General features: G+C 33.5%; 1 protein-coding gene across 3 annotated transcripts in view; it reads right to left on the bottom strand.

The window, feature by feature from the left end:
* Nucleotides 1-23,313, bottom strand: part of LOC143229356 (nucleolar protein 4-like) — a 107,924-nt gene that overhangs the window by 82,804 nt on the left and 1,807 nt on the right. The window contains exon 1 of one of the 3 annotated variants that reach the window (XM_076461577.1): nucleotides 23,178-23,306. The exons of the other annotated variants lie outside the window; for them this stretch is intronic. Coding sequence (XP_076317692.1) covers nucleotides 23,178-23,186 — 9 coding nt within the window. The 5' untranslated portion in view covers nucleotides 23,187-23,306. Of the gene's footprint in view, nucleotides 1-23,177; nucleotides 23,307-23,313 lie in introns of those variants that run through there. 3 annotated transcript variants of the gene reach the window in all.

The raw sequence follows: 23,313 nt of genomic DNA, 5'->3' as shown, positions 1-23,313 counted from the left end.
TTTAATTCCAAAATATCTCGTCACATCTTAACACTTATTTAGCGTAAATCATGAAGACAAAAATTGATACTTTCGTTTCTATACCGCTGTAAAGAAATTTTAGCCTGTTGACAAAAGAAGCTACTTCTGAAATTTTTAAGACTTCCTGCCCATCCCATAAAATATCTTTATTTTTACAAGTAACCTATCATCACTTGAGAATATATTATCCGTTTCTCGGCTTCAAATCGTCTCATTCAGTTTTTGCATAGGCCTCAGTTAAAATCTTGCTATGGTGCGACATCAAGTGGTTTAATCATTTACTAATAAAATAAAGCTTTGAAAACAGCCATAAAGAAAATGTTAATGTCATTGGATAGAACAAAAATAAGACTGTCATGTATTAATAAAAAAACAGATTTAACAGGATTTTTTCTATAATTACTAAAAAGTTTCCTTTCGTTGAGGATTGCGAAAGTATTGGTGTTAAATTATACTTTGAAGATTAGAAAAATTGCCTTCAACAAGAAGACATTCGATAACTTGAACCTCATGTAACTTATACAGTTTACAGACGTGTCAAATGGGTAACAAAGAAATTTTTATCAAAAGCTTGATTAATTAACACAGTAATAAATGTACAATCTTTGAAGGTTGTGACGTCATCTGGTTTAAGTAGATTACCAAGGAACGGGAATATATATACAGTACGAAGTAAAGAAATTACATGGTCGAAGATTGCTTAAGACTTAAGATAGGTTTGTTGATGTTTGATTCATTCTTTAAAATTATGGCATATTTACATTGTAACAGATATACTATTGAGTTATTGAATTGCAATGTTTGCAAACACGAGGTTTTTCATTATGGTCACCAAGTAAAATAAAACTGCCATCAGATTGGATAAGGTTACTGTTTACTAAGGATGGTGGCAATTGAAAATTTTTGTGTAAAATGACACAGGTTTTTATTGCATATCGTTTATGTGTTGATCCCATTCGATTAACGTACACAAAGAATACAAGTCTGCAATACTTTTATTGTTTGAAATGTTTTCCATATTCTACGGCAATTGCTATATGCTGAATAAGAAAATGATATCCATTTTTCTCCATCACGTCCAGAGTCTTCACAAAACGTCATAAGTCAATAATTTCCATTGAAATCGAGTCACATCTTAAAATATTGACAACCACTGGCTATAGATTTCTTTAGACCAATCGCGAGGTGAGAGACTTATCAATCATTCTAGAACTCACGAGAAACACACCGCCACCATACCACAGTTAACAGGGAGCATGACGTATCATTTATAAATAGTTTTTGTTTGTGCGTGAACTTTGGCATTATTTTGTTCTTTTCAATATTATTTATTCGTCGCTATAGCAACAAGAGGTTGTATAAATGTCCGAAACATATTCTGTCATATATATATATAGTAAATTGATTATTAATTTGATCTATGTAAGAGGTTGTTCTTTTTTCTTTCCGATTTCTAAAACAAAACAACACGATTCAATAGAAACTCGAAATATTAAAATATTATCACACCTCGAAGTACATATTCAAATCTTTTCTGTTACAATATTCTTAAACAAAGAGGTCAATAATACGGCTATAAAGCTGAAGTTACGCATTGATTTAAGTGAAGTATGATTAAATCAGACCATATCAAAAGAAAGGAAACTGGCACAGCCTTCTACTTTTGAAAAAATATATGTATTACGTCACACACAACAACAACAAACGGCGTGGTACGTCAACATCAGGTAAAAATGGTAAACACTCTTCTTTACCCATGTGACCAGCTTCTCTAGATCTACTTTGTGCACAAACATGGTCAGTTCTTGAAAGCACAAGGTTTACGAAGATTCTGCTTTTAAACGTAATCTTTCTCATATGTTTATTTCTGCACGTGACAAGAAAACATTTAGCGTCTAGTGTACTAGGAGGATGTAGAAGCAGTAACACTTGTACTAGCCCAGACCATCTGTTACATCACAAGGGCAAAACAGCTGAGTACATTCTGTTATAGAAGAGTGTACAAACAAAGTTTAGGCAATGTGTACGAAATTCTTTTTTAAAAATATGCCTGAACATTTTAAAATAAAGATATACAACATTTATGCCATAAAAAGATTATAGGCGTGATATTTCATCTTCTGTAGTCATACAAGAGCGAAAACAAAAAAAAATTCGAAAGGTTTAAGACGTGTATACGTGAGTTATAGTGACGTCACTGGTAAATACTACCCACCATATTGGCCGCCTATAATCGATGTTCAGGCAAACAAAACTAATGACGTGAAGTAGGACTAACACGAAACACTTCTGTACAAAAGGGCTGTTACTTCAAATTGTACTAAACTATGTCTAAATGCGACGCAGCCGTATACTGTTTTAACACAAACGATATTCTTTGTATCGAAACTTTACTAAAAGTTGGGCTTAAGCCAACGAGGTAAATTATAAATAAAGTATTTTGTTTCTTAAAAGTTAAGCACAAAGCAACGCAATCGGCTATCAGTGTTCTGCTTACCACGAGTATCAAAACCCGTATTCTAGCTTTGCTACGGGGGTGACATAAATAAAGGAAGTATTATTATCTTAAATTTCCACTTAAATGCTGTATGTTAAATAAATATTTCCTAATTGATAACAAGGTATTTTGTTTAATATGATTATTGTACTATCAATACAGTATTTAATGTCATTTAATATAATTTTTGGATAAAATACGACAAATTTACTTACATTACCAGAGATAGAATTTCTATTATAATGAAATTTAAAAATTCAAGTAGATGAAAGAACATTGTGATGAATATCTTTTACATAAAAAACAATCACATACTATCCTATTCTGAACGGCTCGACATAGTCAGGTGAGTTAAGGCGTTCGACGCGTAATCTGCGGGTCACGGATTCGAATCCCCATCGCACCAAACATGCTCGCCCTTTCAGCCATGAGGGCGTTATAATGTTATGGATAATCCCACTATTCGTTGGCAAAAGAGTTGGCGGTGGGTAGCGATGACTAGCTACCTTCTCTCTAGTCTTACCCTGCTAAATTAGGGACGGCTCGGTGCAGATAGCCATCGTGTAGCTTTGCGCGAAATGGAAAAACAAATAAACCAACGAATCATTCTGAACTTTCCTCATTTGTGTATACAACCAAACAGAAATTTTAAAAAAATAGAAGAAAATTGAAGTGTGAAAAATAATTCACGCATGCCTACACAGCAAGTCAGTTTAAAATAATTTCATTTGTTATAACACTGGAAGACTAGCAAACCAAATCTATCTGGTGTATTGATCTAAAGTAATAATTGTGAGATATCTTCAGCATACACGGATGAAACTGTGTTCCTTTGTTTTTGAATTTCGTGCAAAGCTACTCAAGGGCTATCTGCGCTAGCCGTCCCTAATTTAGCAGCATAAAACTAGTAGTCATCACCACCTACCGTCAACCCTTGGGCTACTCTTTTACCAACGAATAGTGGGATTGACTGTCATTTTATAACGCCGCCACGGCTGAAAGGTCGAGCATGTTTGGTGCGACTGGGATTCGAACCCGCGACCCTCAGGTTACGAGTCAAACGCCTTAACCCACCTGGCCATGCCGGACCCGGATGAAACTAAATACGATATTAAGTAGAGAAAATAAATAAATGAAATATCTTTAATATCAGGGCCTAAATCAATGTGTTAGCAGATATGTTTAGTTGAGGTTTGTTTTATCGCGTTACGTAAATTTTTATTTTAGAGGAATTTTAAAAGAAAATATCATTTGATCCATTGAATATCAGAGACCATTTGACATAAATTACTAAGTAACTTAGGACTGTTTGAATCTGAATAAATATATTGCATCTAAGTTTCTAGCTTTGCTTACTGAAAAATAGTTGTCAAGGGTGTTTTTGTTTGTGTGTGTTTTCTTTTTAGCAAAGCCACATTGGGCTATCTGCAGAGCCCACCGGAGGGAATCAAACCTCTGATTTTAGCGTTGTAAATCTGGAGACTTACCGCTGTGCTAGCGAGGGGCAGTTGTCAAAGGATAAACTCGATAACACAACATTGGTATGCGGTAACGTTTTTCATAATTAGAAAAACAAACTCAACCTAATAAATATAATCATACTGAGTCTGGGTTTGACATTGATTCTTTTTTTTGTTTGTTTGTTTTACATTTTCGCGCAAACTGCATAAGTGTTATTTGTGTTAACTTATTATCGTTTTGAACTGAAAAGCTAGGAAAACGTCTACAGCTAACAGCATCCAGCGCCAATTCTTGAGAACCAATCGAATAGTGAAATTAGACCGTCATTCTTACGGCAAATCCACAGCTCCAAAGTATAATTTTGCGGCAAAGGGATTCACAGTAAGGTAGGCTAGCCACTAATCCACGCCCAGCACAATTTGTTACTGAAAAACCTGGGATATTGGCGAAACGTACATATATGTAGTTTTTCATTATTTTTGTGTACAACATGGTAGATAAAATTCGCGTAAATTCTTCGGAATTCTATAATCTCACGCCGTATTTACACTTTATACAGACACATATACAATCCATAAGTTAGTGTTAGTAACACATTTTGGTCTTCTTTTCAACTGAATCTACAATCGGGAAATAATAAGTTAATGTTGTTGCTTGAACATACGACCGTATTTTTATTTTCCAGAGACTAGACACAACTGCTTTTGATAAAGCTACTGATCTTTGACAAACAACACAGTTGATGGGTTGTATACGTACACAGCGCGTCGTATAATCCTTATCGGTATTTCAAATTCTGCAGGGTAGTAAGATTATTTACAGCTACAATTTCATAAGGACAGCTCTTACCTTGAATATGAACAGTTTAGGTTTATTACCAAAATCTTCGGTCGCCCACAAAACACAGACAGTCAGTTAAAATGTATAGCTTTAACGTGTGACAACTGCAGAAATGTTGTAATTAGTTATTAGTAACGAATTGTTAAAACTGCTTCCTAAAATATGTTTAATCATTTATTATTATTTATTATTTATTCACGATGATATGTTGTTAAATACAGATTAGCATAAACACTTCTGTAAGTTGGTTTTCATCAAGATTTGCTACTAAAGTAGTAAATCAAATATTGCACAAGTTTTTAGGTCAAAGTTATGGAAAACGAACCAAAGTAGCCATTATTCCTTATCTATTTATTTTATTATCAAAGCTGCTTCACTTCCTTTACTCACTTTCCTTCAGTGGACTCAGCAGGTAGCCCGATGTGGCTTTGCTATAACAAAACACACACACACCTTTACTGACGTCAGTATAACACCTGTAGTAGCTGACTTTCCTCTGCAGCTGTTTATCAACTACTTTTACATGTACTGCATGTGCCGCCTAATATGTGATATCTCTACTGCATACTGTCTGTTGAGATACAATGCCGTCCTGGGACAATGATGCAGGTGATGTTGGCTCAGTCGACGTATCTGGCAAATGTTTATGGTGTTTCCCGTCTCTGTTTGAGTACATGAACATACATCATCCTTGAGCTGGGTATATTCAGCCCCGTAACTCACTGTGACATAAGCTACACAGACAGGTCTCGCAGGTGCTTCGTGAAGGGAAAAAGGGAGGGAAAGAAAAGGATTGCACGTATACCTCGTGAGCAACGAGAGTTTACAACAATATTTCAGTAACATGGTGAACAACATTGTAAACTAAAAGCGAAATGCAATCAATAAAACTGTTGCTCGCAACGATAAATGGATGAAGTGTCTTATCATGGTCAGAACGTGTGAACGCTCACTAGCTACAAAGTCAAATTAACTAGCTAGCTTAAACGGTCAAGGATAGAAATAAGAGTAAAGACAAAAATGTAGTCACACTTGTCTAAGGTTGGGATATCATCTGTGAGTGGACTTTTAAATGGCAATTACAAAAGAAAAATAGATTATTTTACTGCTGTCATTTAATAGCATTTCATTACGGATCTAAATTATTCTATATTGTTTGTGTGCTAATAGTTACGTACAAAGCTACACATTGGAATATCTATGCTGTTCTCACCACGATTCAGGGTATAGAAACCCGGTTTTCAGTGTTACAAGTCCGCAAACACTGAGTTACGGGAGACATCTTCTATAAGGGTATGCTCTATTTATAACAACATGCTTTTACAAAAATTGTACAGTCCAAGCGTATGGACAAAGTACAATTATGTTATTACCAGAATAAAGAGACAACATCCAAACATCTGAACCTTTAATTTTAAATTCCAAAACTTCTTCAATACAAACTTCAATGAATCACCTTTTAGTAATTGTTTTCTAACATTTTTAAAAACAAAATTTATGGAAGATAAATGATAAAAGTATTTGGAATGTGCTTAAATGTGTAAATGTTCAAAAGTTTAGTTTTTTCATTTTTTACACGCCAGCTATAAAGTACTTAATATTATCCTGCGGTTTATCGTAGGTAGAAAACATTTAAATCTACACATATTTTTACATAGTTCAATGCTGACTTAGTGACAAGAATAAATTGTTCTACGCCCAAAAGCAAAGAAACATCTTCGAAGTTAAAGTTCTCTGAACATTTAATGTGTGTGTGTGTGTAATTTTTCCTATAGCAAAGCCACATCGGGCTATCTGCTGAGTCCACTTAGGGGAATCGAAACCCTAATTTTAGCGTTGTAAATCCGTAGACTTACCATTTAATAATAATAAAAAAGACGCAGACATACGTATTGATTTTTTTTTCAGATTAAAAACTAATGTTTCATATTCGTCTTCCAATCACGGCTGAAGTGCTGAGTAACGCATAATTGATTTATTTATGAAACAGACATATAAAAGTTCATATACCAGTTTCTATCTCTCTTTTTTTTTACAGCCAGCATTTGGTCGTAGAGAAATAATATTTATCAATTATTTTAAAAAAAAGTTTAATTAACTTTGTTTCGAATTACAAACGAAAATAGCAATGCTTTATAAGTAGCAATAACAATATATTGTTTACTAGCTTACATTGTACAACAATATGTCTACTGTAACTGGTCAAGTAAAGTAGTTTTAACCAGTAGTAATTTTGGTTTGTCATCTAGTTTGCAAGTTTTGATCGCAAAGATCAATGATAATAATATAAAACTTCTATAAGGGTTAAGTGTATTTATATATATATATATAAACTACCATCAAACATTGCATACTTTTTGCAAAACAATGCAAATTAAAGAACATTCTTTATTTAATGGAAGATTTGCCCTGTAACTGATTTTCGTTCATTACTTGTTTTTCTATTAATAAAATCCTACGAAGTTTAAAAGCTCGCTATCTTAACGGCACTGATTTGGATACGAATTTATTCTGGATGTGTTGTTGTGCATGTTTATTTCGCACGGTGGACTTTGCCGGAGGAAGCTAGAGGAATGCTTCATTGATCAGAGTGGAATCTACATGTCACACAATCAGCTCCGGTCCACCAAATCTATTCCTTGTTCCATCTCGTCCTCAGTGCCGATTCCTACGGGACACTGAACCATTCAGTGTGCGAGAATTCCAATCGATCGAATGGTACCTCAAGAGGAGAAAAGCCTTCATCGTGTGTGTATGTCATACAGTCTCATGCACGCACTCACGTCCAGTTGCGTAGCTAACTCTTCGCTACCCTCATCCACATACAGAGGGTTCCTCATATGTATGCACCCTATCAACCCATTCTCTTGTTTCGGCACGTACGAAGTGATTCATCTTCATGTGTGAAAGGATGTGGGAAGGGGAGAAATCATTAGTTTTGATGAGAAGGACAACGGTATAGAAGTTCAGTCTCGTTTACCATGTCAGCAAAGCAGAACAGCAAAAAAGATTTCAATCATGGCCACTTTTCGTTGGTGGTAGACGTACTCTGTAGTTTCTTATGTATCTGTTGGGCTTCATTCCAACAAATTACATTTAATGAAATTTTTGATGCAAAGATAGATTTCTCACAAGAGAAAACTGAGACAATTCTGTCTTTTTTATAGGTATTGCCATCTAATATTGACAAACTGATATTAAGCCCGGCATGGCCAAGCGCGTTAAGGCGTGCGACTCGTAATCCGAGGGTCGCGGGTTCGCATCCCCGTCGCGCCAAACATGCTCGCCCTTTCAGCCGTGGGGGCGTTACAATGTGACGATCAATCCCACTATTCGTTGGTAAAAGAGTAGCCCAAGAGTTGGCGTTGGGTGGTGATGACTAGCTGCCTTCCCTCTAGTCTTACACTGCAAAATTAGGGACGGCTAGCACAGATAGCCCTCGAGTAGCTTTGTGAGAAATTCAAAAGCAAAAACAAAACAAACTGATGTTGATTTCTCGAGAACAGTTTGTTCAGGTGGCATGATTTTAGATCCAGGTAAATGGTTCGTCCACAATCTTCATGTTATTGTATCATTCGAATTTTTTATACATTCTATTAGTTTGTCAGATATTATTTTAAAAGTTGTACTTATCAGTTAATGCATCGAGATTTAACTACTAATAGCTTTATAAACCAGTTATTTCCATATGTGCAAGATAACTATTTTTTTTCTAAATTCAAATTGCTACAGTTTGTTTGTTTGGTTTTGAATTTCTCGAAAAGATACGCGAGAGTTATCTGAGCTAGCGATCCCTAATTTAGCATTTTAAGACAAGATGGAGGGCAGCTAGGCATCACCACCCACCGCCAACTCTTGGGTTACTTTTTCTCAACAAACAGTGGGATTGATCGTAATATTATAACGCCCACATGGCGGAAAGGGTAAGAAGATGTTTGGTGTGAGAGAGATTCGAAACCGAGAACCTCAGATTACGAGTTAAGCGCCCAAACCATCTGGCCATTCCGAGTCCAAAATTGTTACAAAATATTCTACATAGCTCACGAGCATTATCGCATTTGAAAGCTTAATTCTACTTAGTTTGCGATTCTGTTACAATCTGAACTAGGCTAATTTATTATGCTAATTTCGCTATGAAAGTTAAATATCTTAAAAGTAAACAGGACGCGAAAATATAATTCTTTACGCTCCCTTATGATCTTCTAAATGAATAACACAGCAAAGTCCATTACAATTATAGCTTTTATCTCATATATGCCAATGACAAAGTTGTATGGCTTTATACTTCTAAGTAATAAAGGGAGCTTATAATCCTCTGATATTTATGGGGCCCCCCGCTAGTACAGCGGTAAGTCTACGGACTTACAACGCTAAAATCAGGGATTCGATTCCCTTCGGTGGGCTCAGTAGATAGCCGGATGTGGCTTTGCTATTAGAAAACACAAACACACTGATTTTTATGGGAAAAATTCAAATGCAATAGATACAACTAATTGTTTTTGTTTAATAACTGTTTTACGCATTTTTAATTTGTCTAGAAAGCTACAAAAACACTTCGTTTATATTCGTACAGTCTTGTAAAAGGTGCGTATTAAATTATTAAAATTGTTATAAAAAGCGCCCACTGCCAATAAAAATGTTGAATTTTAGTATACAGTCCCAAAACCTAGTCATTGCTAAGTGATTTGTTTTGTCAGTACTAACATTATCATATCACAGTAATAATAAATAAATACATAAATAGCCTTATTTTGGATATAAAACAATAGCTATATTTCTTCTTGTACTTAATAGCAATAATTCATCCTTCCACTTCAGAGGGGTAATGTGGAATGATGGTTGACCTAATTTCATGGGAAAAGTTTGGAATAGACAGTGGGAGTGATTGCTGAGAAAAGTTCTATACGCTGGTCAAGATTACTTACTTTTCATCACGACATGCATATGGATATACACTACAGAATACTGACGTTGGAGGTTGAATATGTACATTTATGAACCTGAGTTCAAGAGTAGGTGATAAGTAAAAACCTTTTAGGTTACGTCTACTTATGATAAGCATAAAAGTATGACAAATACACCCATTTCAGCTTTAACAGAAAAATAAATAAAGAACCAACATGTTACAAGAGATTTAGAAATGTTATTTTCTATTCTTCTCATTTACACAGTGTTAAATCTACACTCAGTGAGTTTACACTTTATCGAATTGATGAAACAATAGAAGCTACAACATTTTTTTCATACACGTAGAGTAAATGAAGTCAATTAAGAAAACAAAAAAGTGTTTTAAAGCTTCGATGTAACACATAAATATATTTGCCACAGTAATAGCCCGTAGCCACCAAGTGATTAATTTTATTTCACTACAGAAGACTACGACTTTGTCTCGTCCATTTATGTATTATTATAAAGCCCCAGTGCATTGTGCGATTAGAAACGAGGTTATTTTTTCTCATTTGTTGGATATCAATTGTACCAACTGTCTTTAACACCTGCCATACGAATCAGCCCAGCGATTTTTAGTACTGAGCCAAGGATGGTCAACATGGAAAGGGGGCGGGTCATTCCGGAAACTGTTGACTTAGAGTTAATTCTATTGAATGTGTTTGTATGTTTTTCTTATTGCGAATCCGTATCGGGCTATCTGCTGTGTTCATCGAGGGGAATCAAACCCCTGATTTTAGCGTCGTAGATCCCAAGACTTACCGCTGTCCCAGTGGGGGACGTTAATTCGATTGACCTTGATAAATAAAGCTCGGAAAAACTCCTATATTAATGAAAATATAACATGATGAAATCTATATGGATTATACTTCGTTAACACCATACTGGGAATTATACAATCCTTCTAATATTTACAATCCATTGCAGAAATGGCATTTTTAATGTGAGAATTGCCAGGGAAATCATCTTGTAATACATAAAGTTTCAACATCACAACTGTATCGTTGAGATTTAGTGTAGCATTACTTTCACAAACTATTGAAGCTTATGATTTTTATATATGATTCCAATAAACTTTGTAAGATAACGATACTATTTTGCCTATTGTTATGTTTCACTGTCAATACACTAATCAATCGACGAATATCCGATTCAGCTAATATGTCAAATCGATTGTAATATCTTCGGTTTAGCTGACTAGTTACACTTAAACCATTACATTCACAACTACACTTAAAACATTTCACGCATGTTTTACTGCTACATCGTTTTACTTTACATTTACAAATTAACTTCTTCATGTTGACTATTTGGGTAACGAGTCTGCTTCAGGGACTTAGTCCTCGAAAATAGTGCTAAACGTTCACTTTTTGTCCAATTAAAATAATCCAGACCTTTCCGAAATGAGTCATTTTTTTAAATTCACATCAAGATGCCGAGCTGAATCGTGTGGCAGATGTTAAACATCCAATATACTCGAAGTATTCAGAAACAATGTGTAAATCTAAATTTTTATTTCATAACTGTCAGTGTACGTTTGTCTGTTCATGATTGCTGATCCGCTGGACCAATTGTTGCCAAATCTGGCTGTACACTTAAAACCCCCAGATTCGACTTTCATATCTGGACTCATTGTAGCCATCGGCAACTCCTATGTCTTCCTTGTGCGTTGAACAATACGTCAGCTGCTATATATAAAACTGAAAAGCATTGAACCAGCTAATACCATATCATCATATCTTCTGTAACACTTACATCTAGCTGTTCTAGTTTGATAACTGTATTTATTTAGCAGTAAAATTAAAAAATGAGCTGCTTGTGTTTTTCAGTTGTGTAAACTAATTCAGAAGCACAGGAAACTATTATGTAACAATTAAACTACTGTTATGATCGAGCTACAAAATGTTTGTTAGGTTCCATAATAAATTAATTTATTAATGAAGACATTCTTCATTAATTCTTCTGAGAGGAATTTTATTACTACAAAAACGAGTGGCTTTTCGAAAATACCAACTTAATACGAGATATATCACGCTTTCACAAATAAAATCTTCATATTCGGTTTTATTTGCCCTCCCCCAGTGGCTCAGCGGAATGTCTGCGGACTTACAATGCTAAAAACCGAGTTTCGATACCTGTGGTGGGCAGAGCACAGATAGTCCATTGTGTAGCTTTGTGCTTAATTCAAAACAACAACAGTTTTATTTATTGGAAAAACTTATTGTTTTGATTATAAGTTACTTTAACGAATAAATTGACAGAAATGTATTAACCTAAAAAGAACAAATATAAAATAGTAATGAATAGAACAATATACAGTAGAACACAGTCCATCTAACAATATCTAAAGTGGTTACATTGCTGGTCAGTGGTATCGCTAATAAAACGAGACGTTCTAGTGTTTAATTGTCAGTGATTATTCTTGATATAAAAAAAAAGTGTTCACTTACCAGAACTGATGTATTTCAGTAAAGGTACATTAACAGTTATACGGACTTAATATACCATTCTTTCTTAATTCTTGTTTAATTAAATGTTACATAGCATACCAACTGTTGATTAACATGGTAAAATAGGGTACTTTCTAAACTGTTCTCATTTAATATTCATGCGAAATATAGATTTGTAATCTATGTTAATTTTGATGGAGTGGCTCTTTTAAATTTGACATTTGAGCACTTTTGCGGGCCGTTGGTTCTGATCCCGCCACCGAACTTGCACGTTCTTTCAGGCGTGGCATAATGTCACGGTCAATCTTACTAACTGTTCATAAAAGAGTAGTCCAAGAGTTAGCAATGAGTTTTGTTGAGTATATGTCTTCTCAATAATCTGTCATTTCAAAATTAAGCGCAGATAACCCTTAAGTACCTTTGCGCCAAATAAAAAAAAAACGCATCAGTCATTGTTAGCCAAGTCACAAATGTTAATATGGGTTGTGCCAAAAATACGTATCCAGTGAAACTGTCTTTTGCACATACCGTCTAAAAGAAATTGCATGCTATACAAAATACATTACAAAATTAATAAACTGCCTTATTTATGCCTTGTAAAACGCTACATCGTGGAAGACGCACCCTGAGACAATTCCAAGAAAAAAAATATTTGAATCAGCAACCAACGCCTTGACTTGTTTACAACCTACTGAGTAAATACAGTCAAATACATCATATTCTTCACAGTATATTAACAATTAGTTAAATTGAATGTTTTATGCTATTGAAAGTACTTATATTCGGCAAATAACGATATCACAATCTGTATAGAAGCCGTTTTGAGGAAACCTTTGGCTAACCTCTTGCCTTAACCAATCACTTTTGTCTTGAAAGACGTATGGGGATTTTTCAAGGTATTTTAAAAAAAATGTGCGTCTTACAAGGCGTAAAATTCGGTAATTAAACTATTTTCAGCTCTTTTCAGCCATATAGACAACAATAAATACGAATTACCGAGAGAATTATATTATTCAATCGCATAGCTTGTTGTGATTTGCGAGTTTAGAAAGAAACTCCATAAACTCGATAAAGTAAATATTTAAACATTGATTCTCAATTGCCAACTGTGCAACTGCCCATGTATAAAAAAGTCCTTATTTATTGTAAAGTATCATATTCACATATGACTAAATGACTGCCTATACTAAATTATTACAATATAAAAATTCACAGAGAAATTAAAACAAAATTTCCATTATTAACAGAGAGGTCGATATTGACATTAACAACATATTGGGAAATGCCAGAAGCACTTGCATTAACAGAAACTTAGTTGCAAACACAAACTTTTATTTTTTGAGAAGAAAAATTTTAAACATATTTTATATTCACCCAAATGTTAAATCGGTATGTACTTTCCCAATACATTTCTAAGAATATATTCAAATGTTAATAGAGATTAATTACTATATCAACTTACACTCTTAAAACGTAACTAAAAACAAGCAAGAAATGTAAACTGAAAACACAGTTAAGAGCCACAAGGGGAAGAGTGCGCATATTTTGTGCTTCGCGTGGAAAATAAAGTATACTTCATGATTTATGACCTCAGAAAACTAGAACACAGCAAGTTTCACTTTCCTTTGACAAGAGTTACCTATTTACTACAATCATTCATTCTACCTTGATAATATAGTTTTATCACCATTGCATTGGCACGTGATTTTCCTGTAAGATTTGTTGAGCTGCTTGATCTCTTTCTGGGTGTGTACAATGGAAATCCACACTGACGGGAAGAGGGTAAACTTATTGGATTTTATAGCTGAACAAAAAATGCAAATTTCAGCATGGTTATAACATTTTATTCGTGTGTAACACGCTGGAAAGAGAAGTGAAAACATATAAAATAAAAATGAGTTTAATGTTATTGAACGTATTGTTTCTTTATTAACTTAAACATGCTCTGTTGCAAGATAGATCCTGTACACGACACAAGGTGATATTAAATCTCACACCCCACCCTTCCTTGACGTTGATATCCAATACGTTTCTTCTATGGCGGTAGTATACTGGCAGTATTCCGTGCAACAAGCTTAATTCCACAATGTCTACAGCCTTGTTGCCACAGCAACGGGCCAATTGTTGTAATGTATACATTCCTATTTCTGAGTCTCTCAGGGCTTAATGTTATATGGGTTAAGCGACCTCTGCATGGTGTTATACTGCTTACGGTTTGTCGCCTTTATTTTATTATATATATATATATATATTTATTTCCTTTTTTTTTTCCAAGTGAATATACTTTCTCTTAAAATACGTTAATCATTAAAAGAAACGAATGCAAGTATAAGATAAACAGTTCATGTTACTATTAGAATGTGTTAGAACTTTATCGATAATTTTTATATGGAATAATTTCACAGCTCAGTGTGGAAAATGCAAAACAAAAAAGAAACATGGAACAGTCAACTTACGTACAGGGTGATCCAACGAGAGATACCCTACTAATTTCTTATGAGCACAATATAACACTAAAGTTTTTGAACAACCATATTTGATTTGGGTTTCAGGTGAAATATAGGCATTGTTCCAGGTGTTCTAACTGACATTATTATAAGCCAAGTGTTCTGTTTCAGTGATGTATGTTTGTATCTTTAGTATATTATATTCTTTATAGTAGGAATCAGTGGGGTATTCATTATTTACAAGCATCCAAAGTGATACCTAAAATTTAATTTATACAGAACTTAAGATGTATTCGGATACGTTGAGAAAAAAAAAAAAGGCTTTTTACATACACCATACAATGTCATTCCTGGAAACTTAACGACAAGGCAAAATATAAACAAGCCAAAAATCAAACTTAACAGACCCTAAAACTGAAACACACCTCTAACACAACATCAAGGAAACCTTGCATTCATTTGTCAGATTTCCTTTTGAAGATTATGATGTGTTATCGCAAATTCATCAAATCATTTTTTCCTACTACCGTCGCAGAGGTTTATAACTCTACACTAAAAGTTATGTTTTTATGCAACGTAGTCTGCTGGATCTGGAAACCAAAGCTAAAATATTTTTTCTCCAGTCTGTAAAAATTCTTAAGTTGAGAATGGAGTATGAACATACAAAGATACTGAACCAAAAGTAAATGCAAACATTGAATCATGGCTAATGTAAACTTAGGTAAGCAGCGTTCTTGATGTATGAAGTAGCTGTTTACAAAAACTGTAGTGACAGTTGACATTAATAATTTCAGTCACTAACACAGATTTGTAATAAAAAGTCGGTTTACAAAATCAAAACACTAAAGGTATGCAATACTCTACTGCATCAAACACCACTTCTACACTAAAGCCAGGACAATAATAAATACACTACATTTTATGTAACACTTCTGCAGTAAACGCACGATCAGAATAAATACATTACATAATATGTAACAATTCTGCAGTAAATCTACGACCAGAATAAATATTATGCACACGGATTTATAATATTCCTAACCCAAATATGTTAATCACAAAAAGAACATGGTCAATAAATACGAAATATTGGATTTTCAAACAAGCATTTCACAAGTTAGTTTGTTTGTTTTTTGAATTTCGCACAAAGCTACTCGAGGGCTATCTGTGCTAGCCGTCCCTAATTTAGCAGTGTAAGACTAGACGGAAGGCAGCTAGTCATCATCACCCACCGCCAACTCTTGGGCTACTCTTTTACCAACGAATAGTGGGAAATTGACCGTATCATTATAACGCCCACACGGCTGAAAGGGCAAGCATGTTTGGCGCGAAGGGGATGCGAACCCGCAACCCTCAGATTACGAGTCGCACGCCTTAACACGCTTGGCCATGCCAGGCCTTCACAATTTAGAAAGTAAATATTTTTCTTCAGAAAATATCACCTACACCTTCCGCTAGAGGGACTAGGTCCTGACAAAAGTTAATTTCATCATCACCAAAAGATTTTTATTCACAAAGGGAACATATTGACTTAAGGATGTTAAATGGTTGGCGAAAATAGTCAATAAAAGTTTGTATTTGAAACTAAATACTTGGCATCTATATTGTAAATTGTTGGACTGAAAAATATTTTAAACTGATTACTTATAAGAGCAAAGACGACAAAAAACGTGGAAGGAGCCACGGCATTATTTTCCTTTAATGAACAAGGACCCTAGTAACAGAGGGACAGACGCTACTACGACAATATTCTGTACAAAATACCTCACCTCTGAAAAAAATGATGCAAAAATAAAAACATTAATTACATGCAAGCAAAATTGGAACTGAATGTAAATCTTTCTTTTTTACGAAACATCAATAAAACGTTAAATGTTGTTTGAAAAAAATATAACTTGAAAATAATAAAAGAGATCAAAATTAAAAACCAAAGTTTTAAAACAACTTAATACTTTTGGAATTTGAATGGAGTAAAAAAAAATCTTCCCATATACGAAATTTTGGTCTTCACTAGATAGATGCCTTATTTTCTTATTACAAACTTAGCATTCATTCTATTAGCATTCAACCTTTGATTACTTGTTATTAAAAAAAATCAATAAAACGTTTTTCAAATTTCTTCTATAAGAGCACTTGTGCGCTAGAATACACTTTCACGTGCTTGTCGTGTTGTATAATTAGAGACTGCTATCGCAGATAGCCTTTACGTAGCCTTGCGCGAAATTCAAAATCAAACAAAAAATAAATATATGTTTGTTTCGCAATAAACCAAAATAACGTATAAATACATATATGTACTTTAGTTAAAATCATAGTTATTTCGATATTCAAATAATATGCCCTCTAGTCTTTCATCATAACTGAATATTGCACATAATTAACGTCTGAAATAATATATTCTAGGTTTTAGTTTTAATTCTCGTGATGTTATTCTATAACACGAAATAATATTCAAAGATTATGAAATTATTTTCTCTCAAAAAATTTAACCTTACAAACATTTTAGGAACCGAATTTGGAGCTGAGGTTCCATGGTTCGTGTTCCATTACAACAAAAACAATATACACTACATTTTGAGGCTGCAGGCATCTTATAACTGCGACGGTCAAATTTCATTGTTCGGTCGGTCAAGTGGGCCGTGAGCGGTGTTAACTAGTGCTTTCCCTGTTTAGACTATGACTTAAAAATTGTCCCCCAGTGGGACAGAAGTAAGTCTACAGACTTACAACGCTAAAATTCGAGGTTCGATTCTCTGGGACGGTCACAGCAAACATTACACTGTAACTCTACTTTAGAAAGAAACAAACAACCACTTGAAAATAAGGAACGGCTAGCACAAAATTCAACAAACTTTTCATACGCTTATGGTTTCAAATATATTTTATTTCTTTAATATGTGGTTACCACTAACAATTCGATAATATTTTTAAAATTTCAGACTTTTTCTTCCACTTTATTCCTTCAATTCCTATTTGAGGAGGTATTCTGGTTAAATTACTACTATATTGTGTTTATATATATATATATATATATATTCCATCATGGCATATCCGAACTTGTAAGTAGAAGTTTCATGGCAACGTATGGAGACTATTGTTCCAAAAGAAAGTAAGTCATTTTCACTAAATGTACGATAATCACGCAAACTTGTCCAATAAGACGGTTATTTATCCTAGTAATTTGTTACAGTCATTAAAATATTGAAAGAATTAAGCCTTGTTTGTGGTAATATTTTATTCTCAAATAAATTTTATGTTACAATAAAGATTAGTTAAATGTCATTGCAGTATCTAATGATATATTTTCAGCAACTAGAACAATTGCTACTATGATATAATAACTAATTATATACTGGTAATCGATGAATTTATGCACCTCAAATAATGTTTTAATCCTAAAATTCCTTCATAAATGTTATTTATAAGAGGGATTTATTGTTCTTCAAAGCAGGCGTAAGTAAAAGCCCGCACCATTAGTTCATGATATATTTCACTGTTGTAAATAAAATAATTATGTCACTCGTATTTCACTCTCATAAGAATAAACCTCATGATTTTCATAATTGCCAGATAAATGAATATCACATCTTTATCGTAGATGACACTTGCCTGAAGTAGGTACCATGTGTATAATTACTTAATTTCTTGGACAGTTTGATTTGTTGTTAAGTGCAAAGCTGCATAATGTAATATTTATCGCAAGGGTCGAACCTCGAATTTCATTCGTTGTATGCCATCGGACGGGGAGCTTTGGCTAGTAAGTAGAGAACACTGTTTTTGATTTTCTGTGTATTTTATCAAGACCCTGACAATATTAGTAATACCATACATAGGGATTTACAATTTCCAAACAAGAGATATTTTAACTGTCTCTAAATATTCACAAATGTTTGACACACAACTTTTTTAACACATGGTTTACGTTTACAAAGTGTAAATATAAGTAATAAATCTACGTTGATGATTTCGTAATTGCAGTTAATGTTATTTAATAGTTTGGTGAGCTTGGTGTAACATAATGTCTAGCATGCTGGACTACATCTTAAAGGTCCAAGGTTCGAGGCCATACTATGGTGTTGTATACACTTTTACCTGTAGCCGTATTACAAGCTAACAGTGGATTCACCTAATTCGGTATATAGAGATCAGCAAATAGAAATTGTGTGGCTATATCTGAACAGGCTGTTTTTTCCTTGTTTCTCTATAATAAATAGTTTTGAAGTTCTCGCTTAGTCTTAGCTATCAAGTGAATTCATTCTCATCCGTTTCATTTTGTATTATGATACTAATTAGGCAAAGGAATAAACATTTGTTTTAACGTCCTAAAATCGTCCTGTGTTTGGTTTCATCTTACACAAATTTTGACAAGTTATACGACCAAATTTCCTGTTTTCTACTAAGACGTAGATTATCTCTTAGCACAATGAATAAGTTCTGGATTTTCTTCGGGTGTTTTCACCTTTAGTTGATTGAACTACCTTAAATCTATCTTTTACGATATGCTCTTTATAATATTTTCTGCGAAATTATATTACATTGATATTCAATTGTTTCAAGTTGTAATCTGTTTTCTTATGGAACTACGTAATTAAAACATGGCGACCCCATCTTCAAATGTAATAAAACGTACGATTTTTAAACTTATGTATTTAGACTTTTACTTTTCAAACAAAAGAACGTGAAGGACAGTGCAAATGGATATAAAAAGCAACCAATTGGCATTAACTCGTATATAGGTATAACAAAAAGGTTAGCATAACCTGACTGTTAGAGCAATCGACTCGAAATCTGCGGGTCACAGGACTGAATCCAATCACATCGAATATATGCCCCTTTAAACCATAAGGGCGTTATTATGTGATGGTCACCCATACTATTCATAGATAAAGTGTTGGCAGTGGGTGATGCGGACTATGTGATTTACCTCTAGTTTATCACTTCAAAATTAGAAGTGGCAAGTTAAAATAATATTCGGTTGGCTTTGCTCGAAATTAAATGAAACAAACAAATATGGATAAAAATTATCTAATAAGATACTACCCTGGCTCTTGAAATGTAAGCACATAAGTTACAATATGAATAACTGAACCAAATATACTACGCATAGGAAAGCAAGGTTTTTCCATCTCCATATTGCAGTACACCTGTTTTAAAGCTTCAAAATTCCAGTGTAGTCATGTAGATTAGATCTGGCTCACCGCAAATTTTGCAATGTTTTAGTAAATTTGTGAAATTTTACCAAAAAGTTCAATAGTACCTATATATTGTTTTAAATTTATATAAAGCTATCATATTTGTGTTGCTTATCTTTTTCCGTTTATGTGGAAGTTCAAATCAGAATATACACTTGGCAGACTTTGTTCTTCTCTTATCTGTTTACACGAGTAGAAAGAAAGATGTATTGATTAACACACACACATCTATATGTGGCCAGAGTATGGTACAGATCACGTTTTGCTTTTTTTGCCCGAATAAGATTGGTTCAGAAGTTATCATCTCAAACGTTTTGTTCTGTTTGAAATACAACACATCTCAAACAATTATGTATATACAACGTGTGTACAATTGCGTTTGAAACAAAGTTTATAGAATAAAGACAGCGCAATATGGCGCGTAACAAACTGGAATAAAGTCGCAAATGCCTTCCCTTTAATTCCAAAAAATGTAATGATTAAGACCTATTGTAACATGTTGTCACAAAACTGTTTTTCAAAAGTGAAATGTAAAGGCAAAAAAGCGTTAAAAACTGTTGATATTTTGCTACGCTTCAAATATACGTATTTTCCTAAAACATTCGGCTATCATCGGAGAATGACGTCACGGGTGTCAAACACATAAGCCAGCTGTCACAACAGCCATTAATTTTGGAGAGAGGAGACACAGTAGTCATTTTGAGAATTCACTGTGAGGCTTATGGGAGAACTAACAGAAGTAAATATGGCTCAGGTATTAGCTTCTTCCATTTTATTTCAGCTCCTTCAATAAGAAATATTTAGACCCATTAAATTAAGCAGGCTAACTTTTCTTCAACCAAATACAGCTAGCTATGTTCGTACTATTTTGAACGTGAGTGTTATGAAAAAATTTATATACCCTTGCGAGAATTGAGTGCTAAGAAGGATACAACACATTAAAATAACATGCTGTACCAACACTATTATGCTGTGATGGTATATTAAATTCTAAAAATAGAGATAAAATCTCTGAAATCAGCGTAATCACCAATCGCAGTTGGTGACACTATACCAGACCTCGCATACCATACAAAAAAATACAACACGGTGAAGTGAGTCCTTGCTTCTACTGTATCATATATTAGGCTTGTAGTTTTCCATTAACGGATTGATCAAAGTTCTAATTTAGTGCGATTCATAATATAATTATAACTTATTTGGGTGACGCTTTTATCCAAAGCGACTTACATAGATTTTCAAGCATTAAAATACAACGTACTATATATACATAGAACATTATACAATACTTAAGGTGGTTTTTAATTTTCACAGGAAACTTAATAAAAGAGATAATAAAAATTATCAGCAATCCTTTAAATAACAGTATTATTTTGTTACTTTTCATTTTAAAATCAGGAGTTTGATTCCTCTCAGTGGACTCAGCAGATAGCCCGATGTAGCTTTGCTATAAAAACACACACATACTTTTTATTTATTGTAAAAAAAGATATATTACTATTCTGTTTTAAATGTATAAACAACGATAAATGAAAATGGAAAAAAATCCTTATAACTAGCCTGTCAAATTATGGATGTAAATAAATAAGTTAAAAAAAGAAAAACAACACAAATAATACTATCTATTTTCTTTCAGATGAATGACTGGACTTGCAAGAAACACTAGTTTACCATCCGTGTGTGCTTTCTATTATCTATATGTATGTTTATGAATTTCAAATGGAAAAGTAGCAACTTCCTGTGTACCTCACAGAATTTAAATTCCTCATTGAAAAATATGTTGTTAATTTATTTTTATGTTTTCGGGTTTTACAAGAGGTGTTATTAAAAAGTTATTCCAAAAACACAGTGACCAAGCAGAACCATCCCCTAATTATCTCATGAAGAATATTTGTAACTCTCACTTTGTGAATTTTGAGTAGAAGTCCCTTCTAGAGGTTTAGCTGATAAGGAAGGATGAGATTTACATCTTTGAAGTCTACTTATATGTTTCTCTTAAAACCAGCTTGACTCAAGGCAAGATGACAACCACAATTCTTCTCATAGGACTCTATATCTCATCAGATCACGTGACCCGATACCTCATTAACCATCCGGTTGAATGGAAATGCAGCATATTATGAAATGGTTCTTGGTTATTTATAGGCCTTTACGTCACATTTGCTTAAATAATTTTGTGACAAAATGATGTAACATAACAGACCATAAATATTACACTTCTACCAAAAAAAAAGCTTCATAAACCCTTTACTAAGTTTGTTATAGTGACAAAATGGACGTGCTCATGATTGTTTGATATGAACAGAACAAATTAAACTATTTCACTAAACGTATAACTAACATTACTTCAGTGTTATATTTCATGGATTATCACAATGTTGTATTACGTGCTCGGTTATAACACAAACATCCAAACTAAATAAGTCTTAATTAATTTTCTCAATATTTCACTGTAAAAAGGGAAACCTAAACCCTCTGTAGACTCAAACAAACATCGTAATCAAACGTTTCATTAGTGATATGTAAGCAGCTAGAGTGCCACAAGAAATACACATGGTAGTCACTTATTTCTTTGTAACTTCACGCACGCATGTAAGTTACAAACAAATAGTATTAAATAAACATTTTCGACATTCACCCAGGAAATCTCATAAGTAGGAATTCCTCTAAATATCCTGAATTATGCATATCTTATTGTGAATTTACATAAATGCGTTTTTTTTACTGAGACAAAAAGTAAAACTGAAGCAGAAAATATGACATCGTAATTTCATTTTCGGGTTTTGTTATTGTTCTTTGTCAATAATTTCAGAATTACGAGCAAAATAAACTGATAATATTAGCACGGCACTTATTCTAAATACTTCTATCTTTGAGGCTAATAGTGAAAATATCATAAATACAGGTTAACCAAGCTTTTACCTATCTAGCTTATATTACTTCAAGCGAAAGTATGATTATATAATATTTCAAATCACAGTATAAAAATTCTTTATCAAAACAAATTCATCATGTTTATCAATAATATAACGCACGAATTAATTTATTATGTTTTAAATTAAATGATATATGAGCAAAAATAAGTAATATACTAACATAATTAATACGAATAAAGTTAAGGCATGTTACCAGGGGTAAGGAAGAGTTCTCTTAATATAGACAATAAATGATTCTTCCATAGGCTAGATTCAAATAAAACCTTGATTTTTTTTTACTCTGAAAAATAAAATTCATTCATTCTGGATTGCAATTTTCATGAAGTATAGTTTCTACACCTTCAGTCAGACATGCCTAATTTTTCTTTACAAAGTATCATACTCACATTTCCCATATAATACTCTTTATTTCATCTATACTTGGAAATTATGATTATTTTAGACAAATCTGGCAAACCAGCACAACGCCACCCTCGTTATTACGAGATCTAGAGCAACTTCACGCATGCGAGTTTCTCCACT

Source organism: Tachypleus tridentatus, chromosome 10 (assembly GCF_004210375.1).
Source record: "Tachypleus tridentatus isolate NWPU-2018 chromosome 10, ASM421037v1, whole genome shotgun sequence".
Taxonomy (NCBI): Eukaryota; Metazoa; Arthropoda; class Merostomata; order Xiphosura; family Limulidae; genus Tachypleus; species Tachypleus tridentatus.
This window is presented reverse-complemented; position numbering and strand designations above follow the sequence as displayed.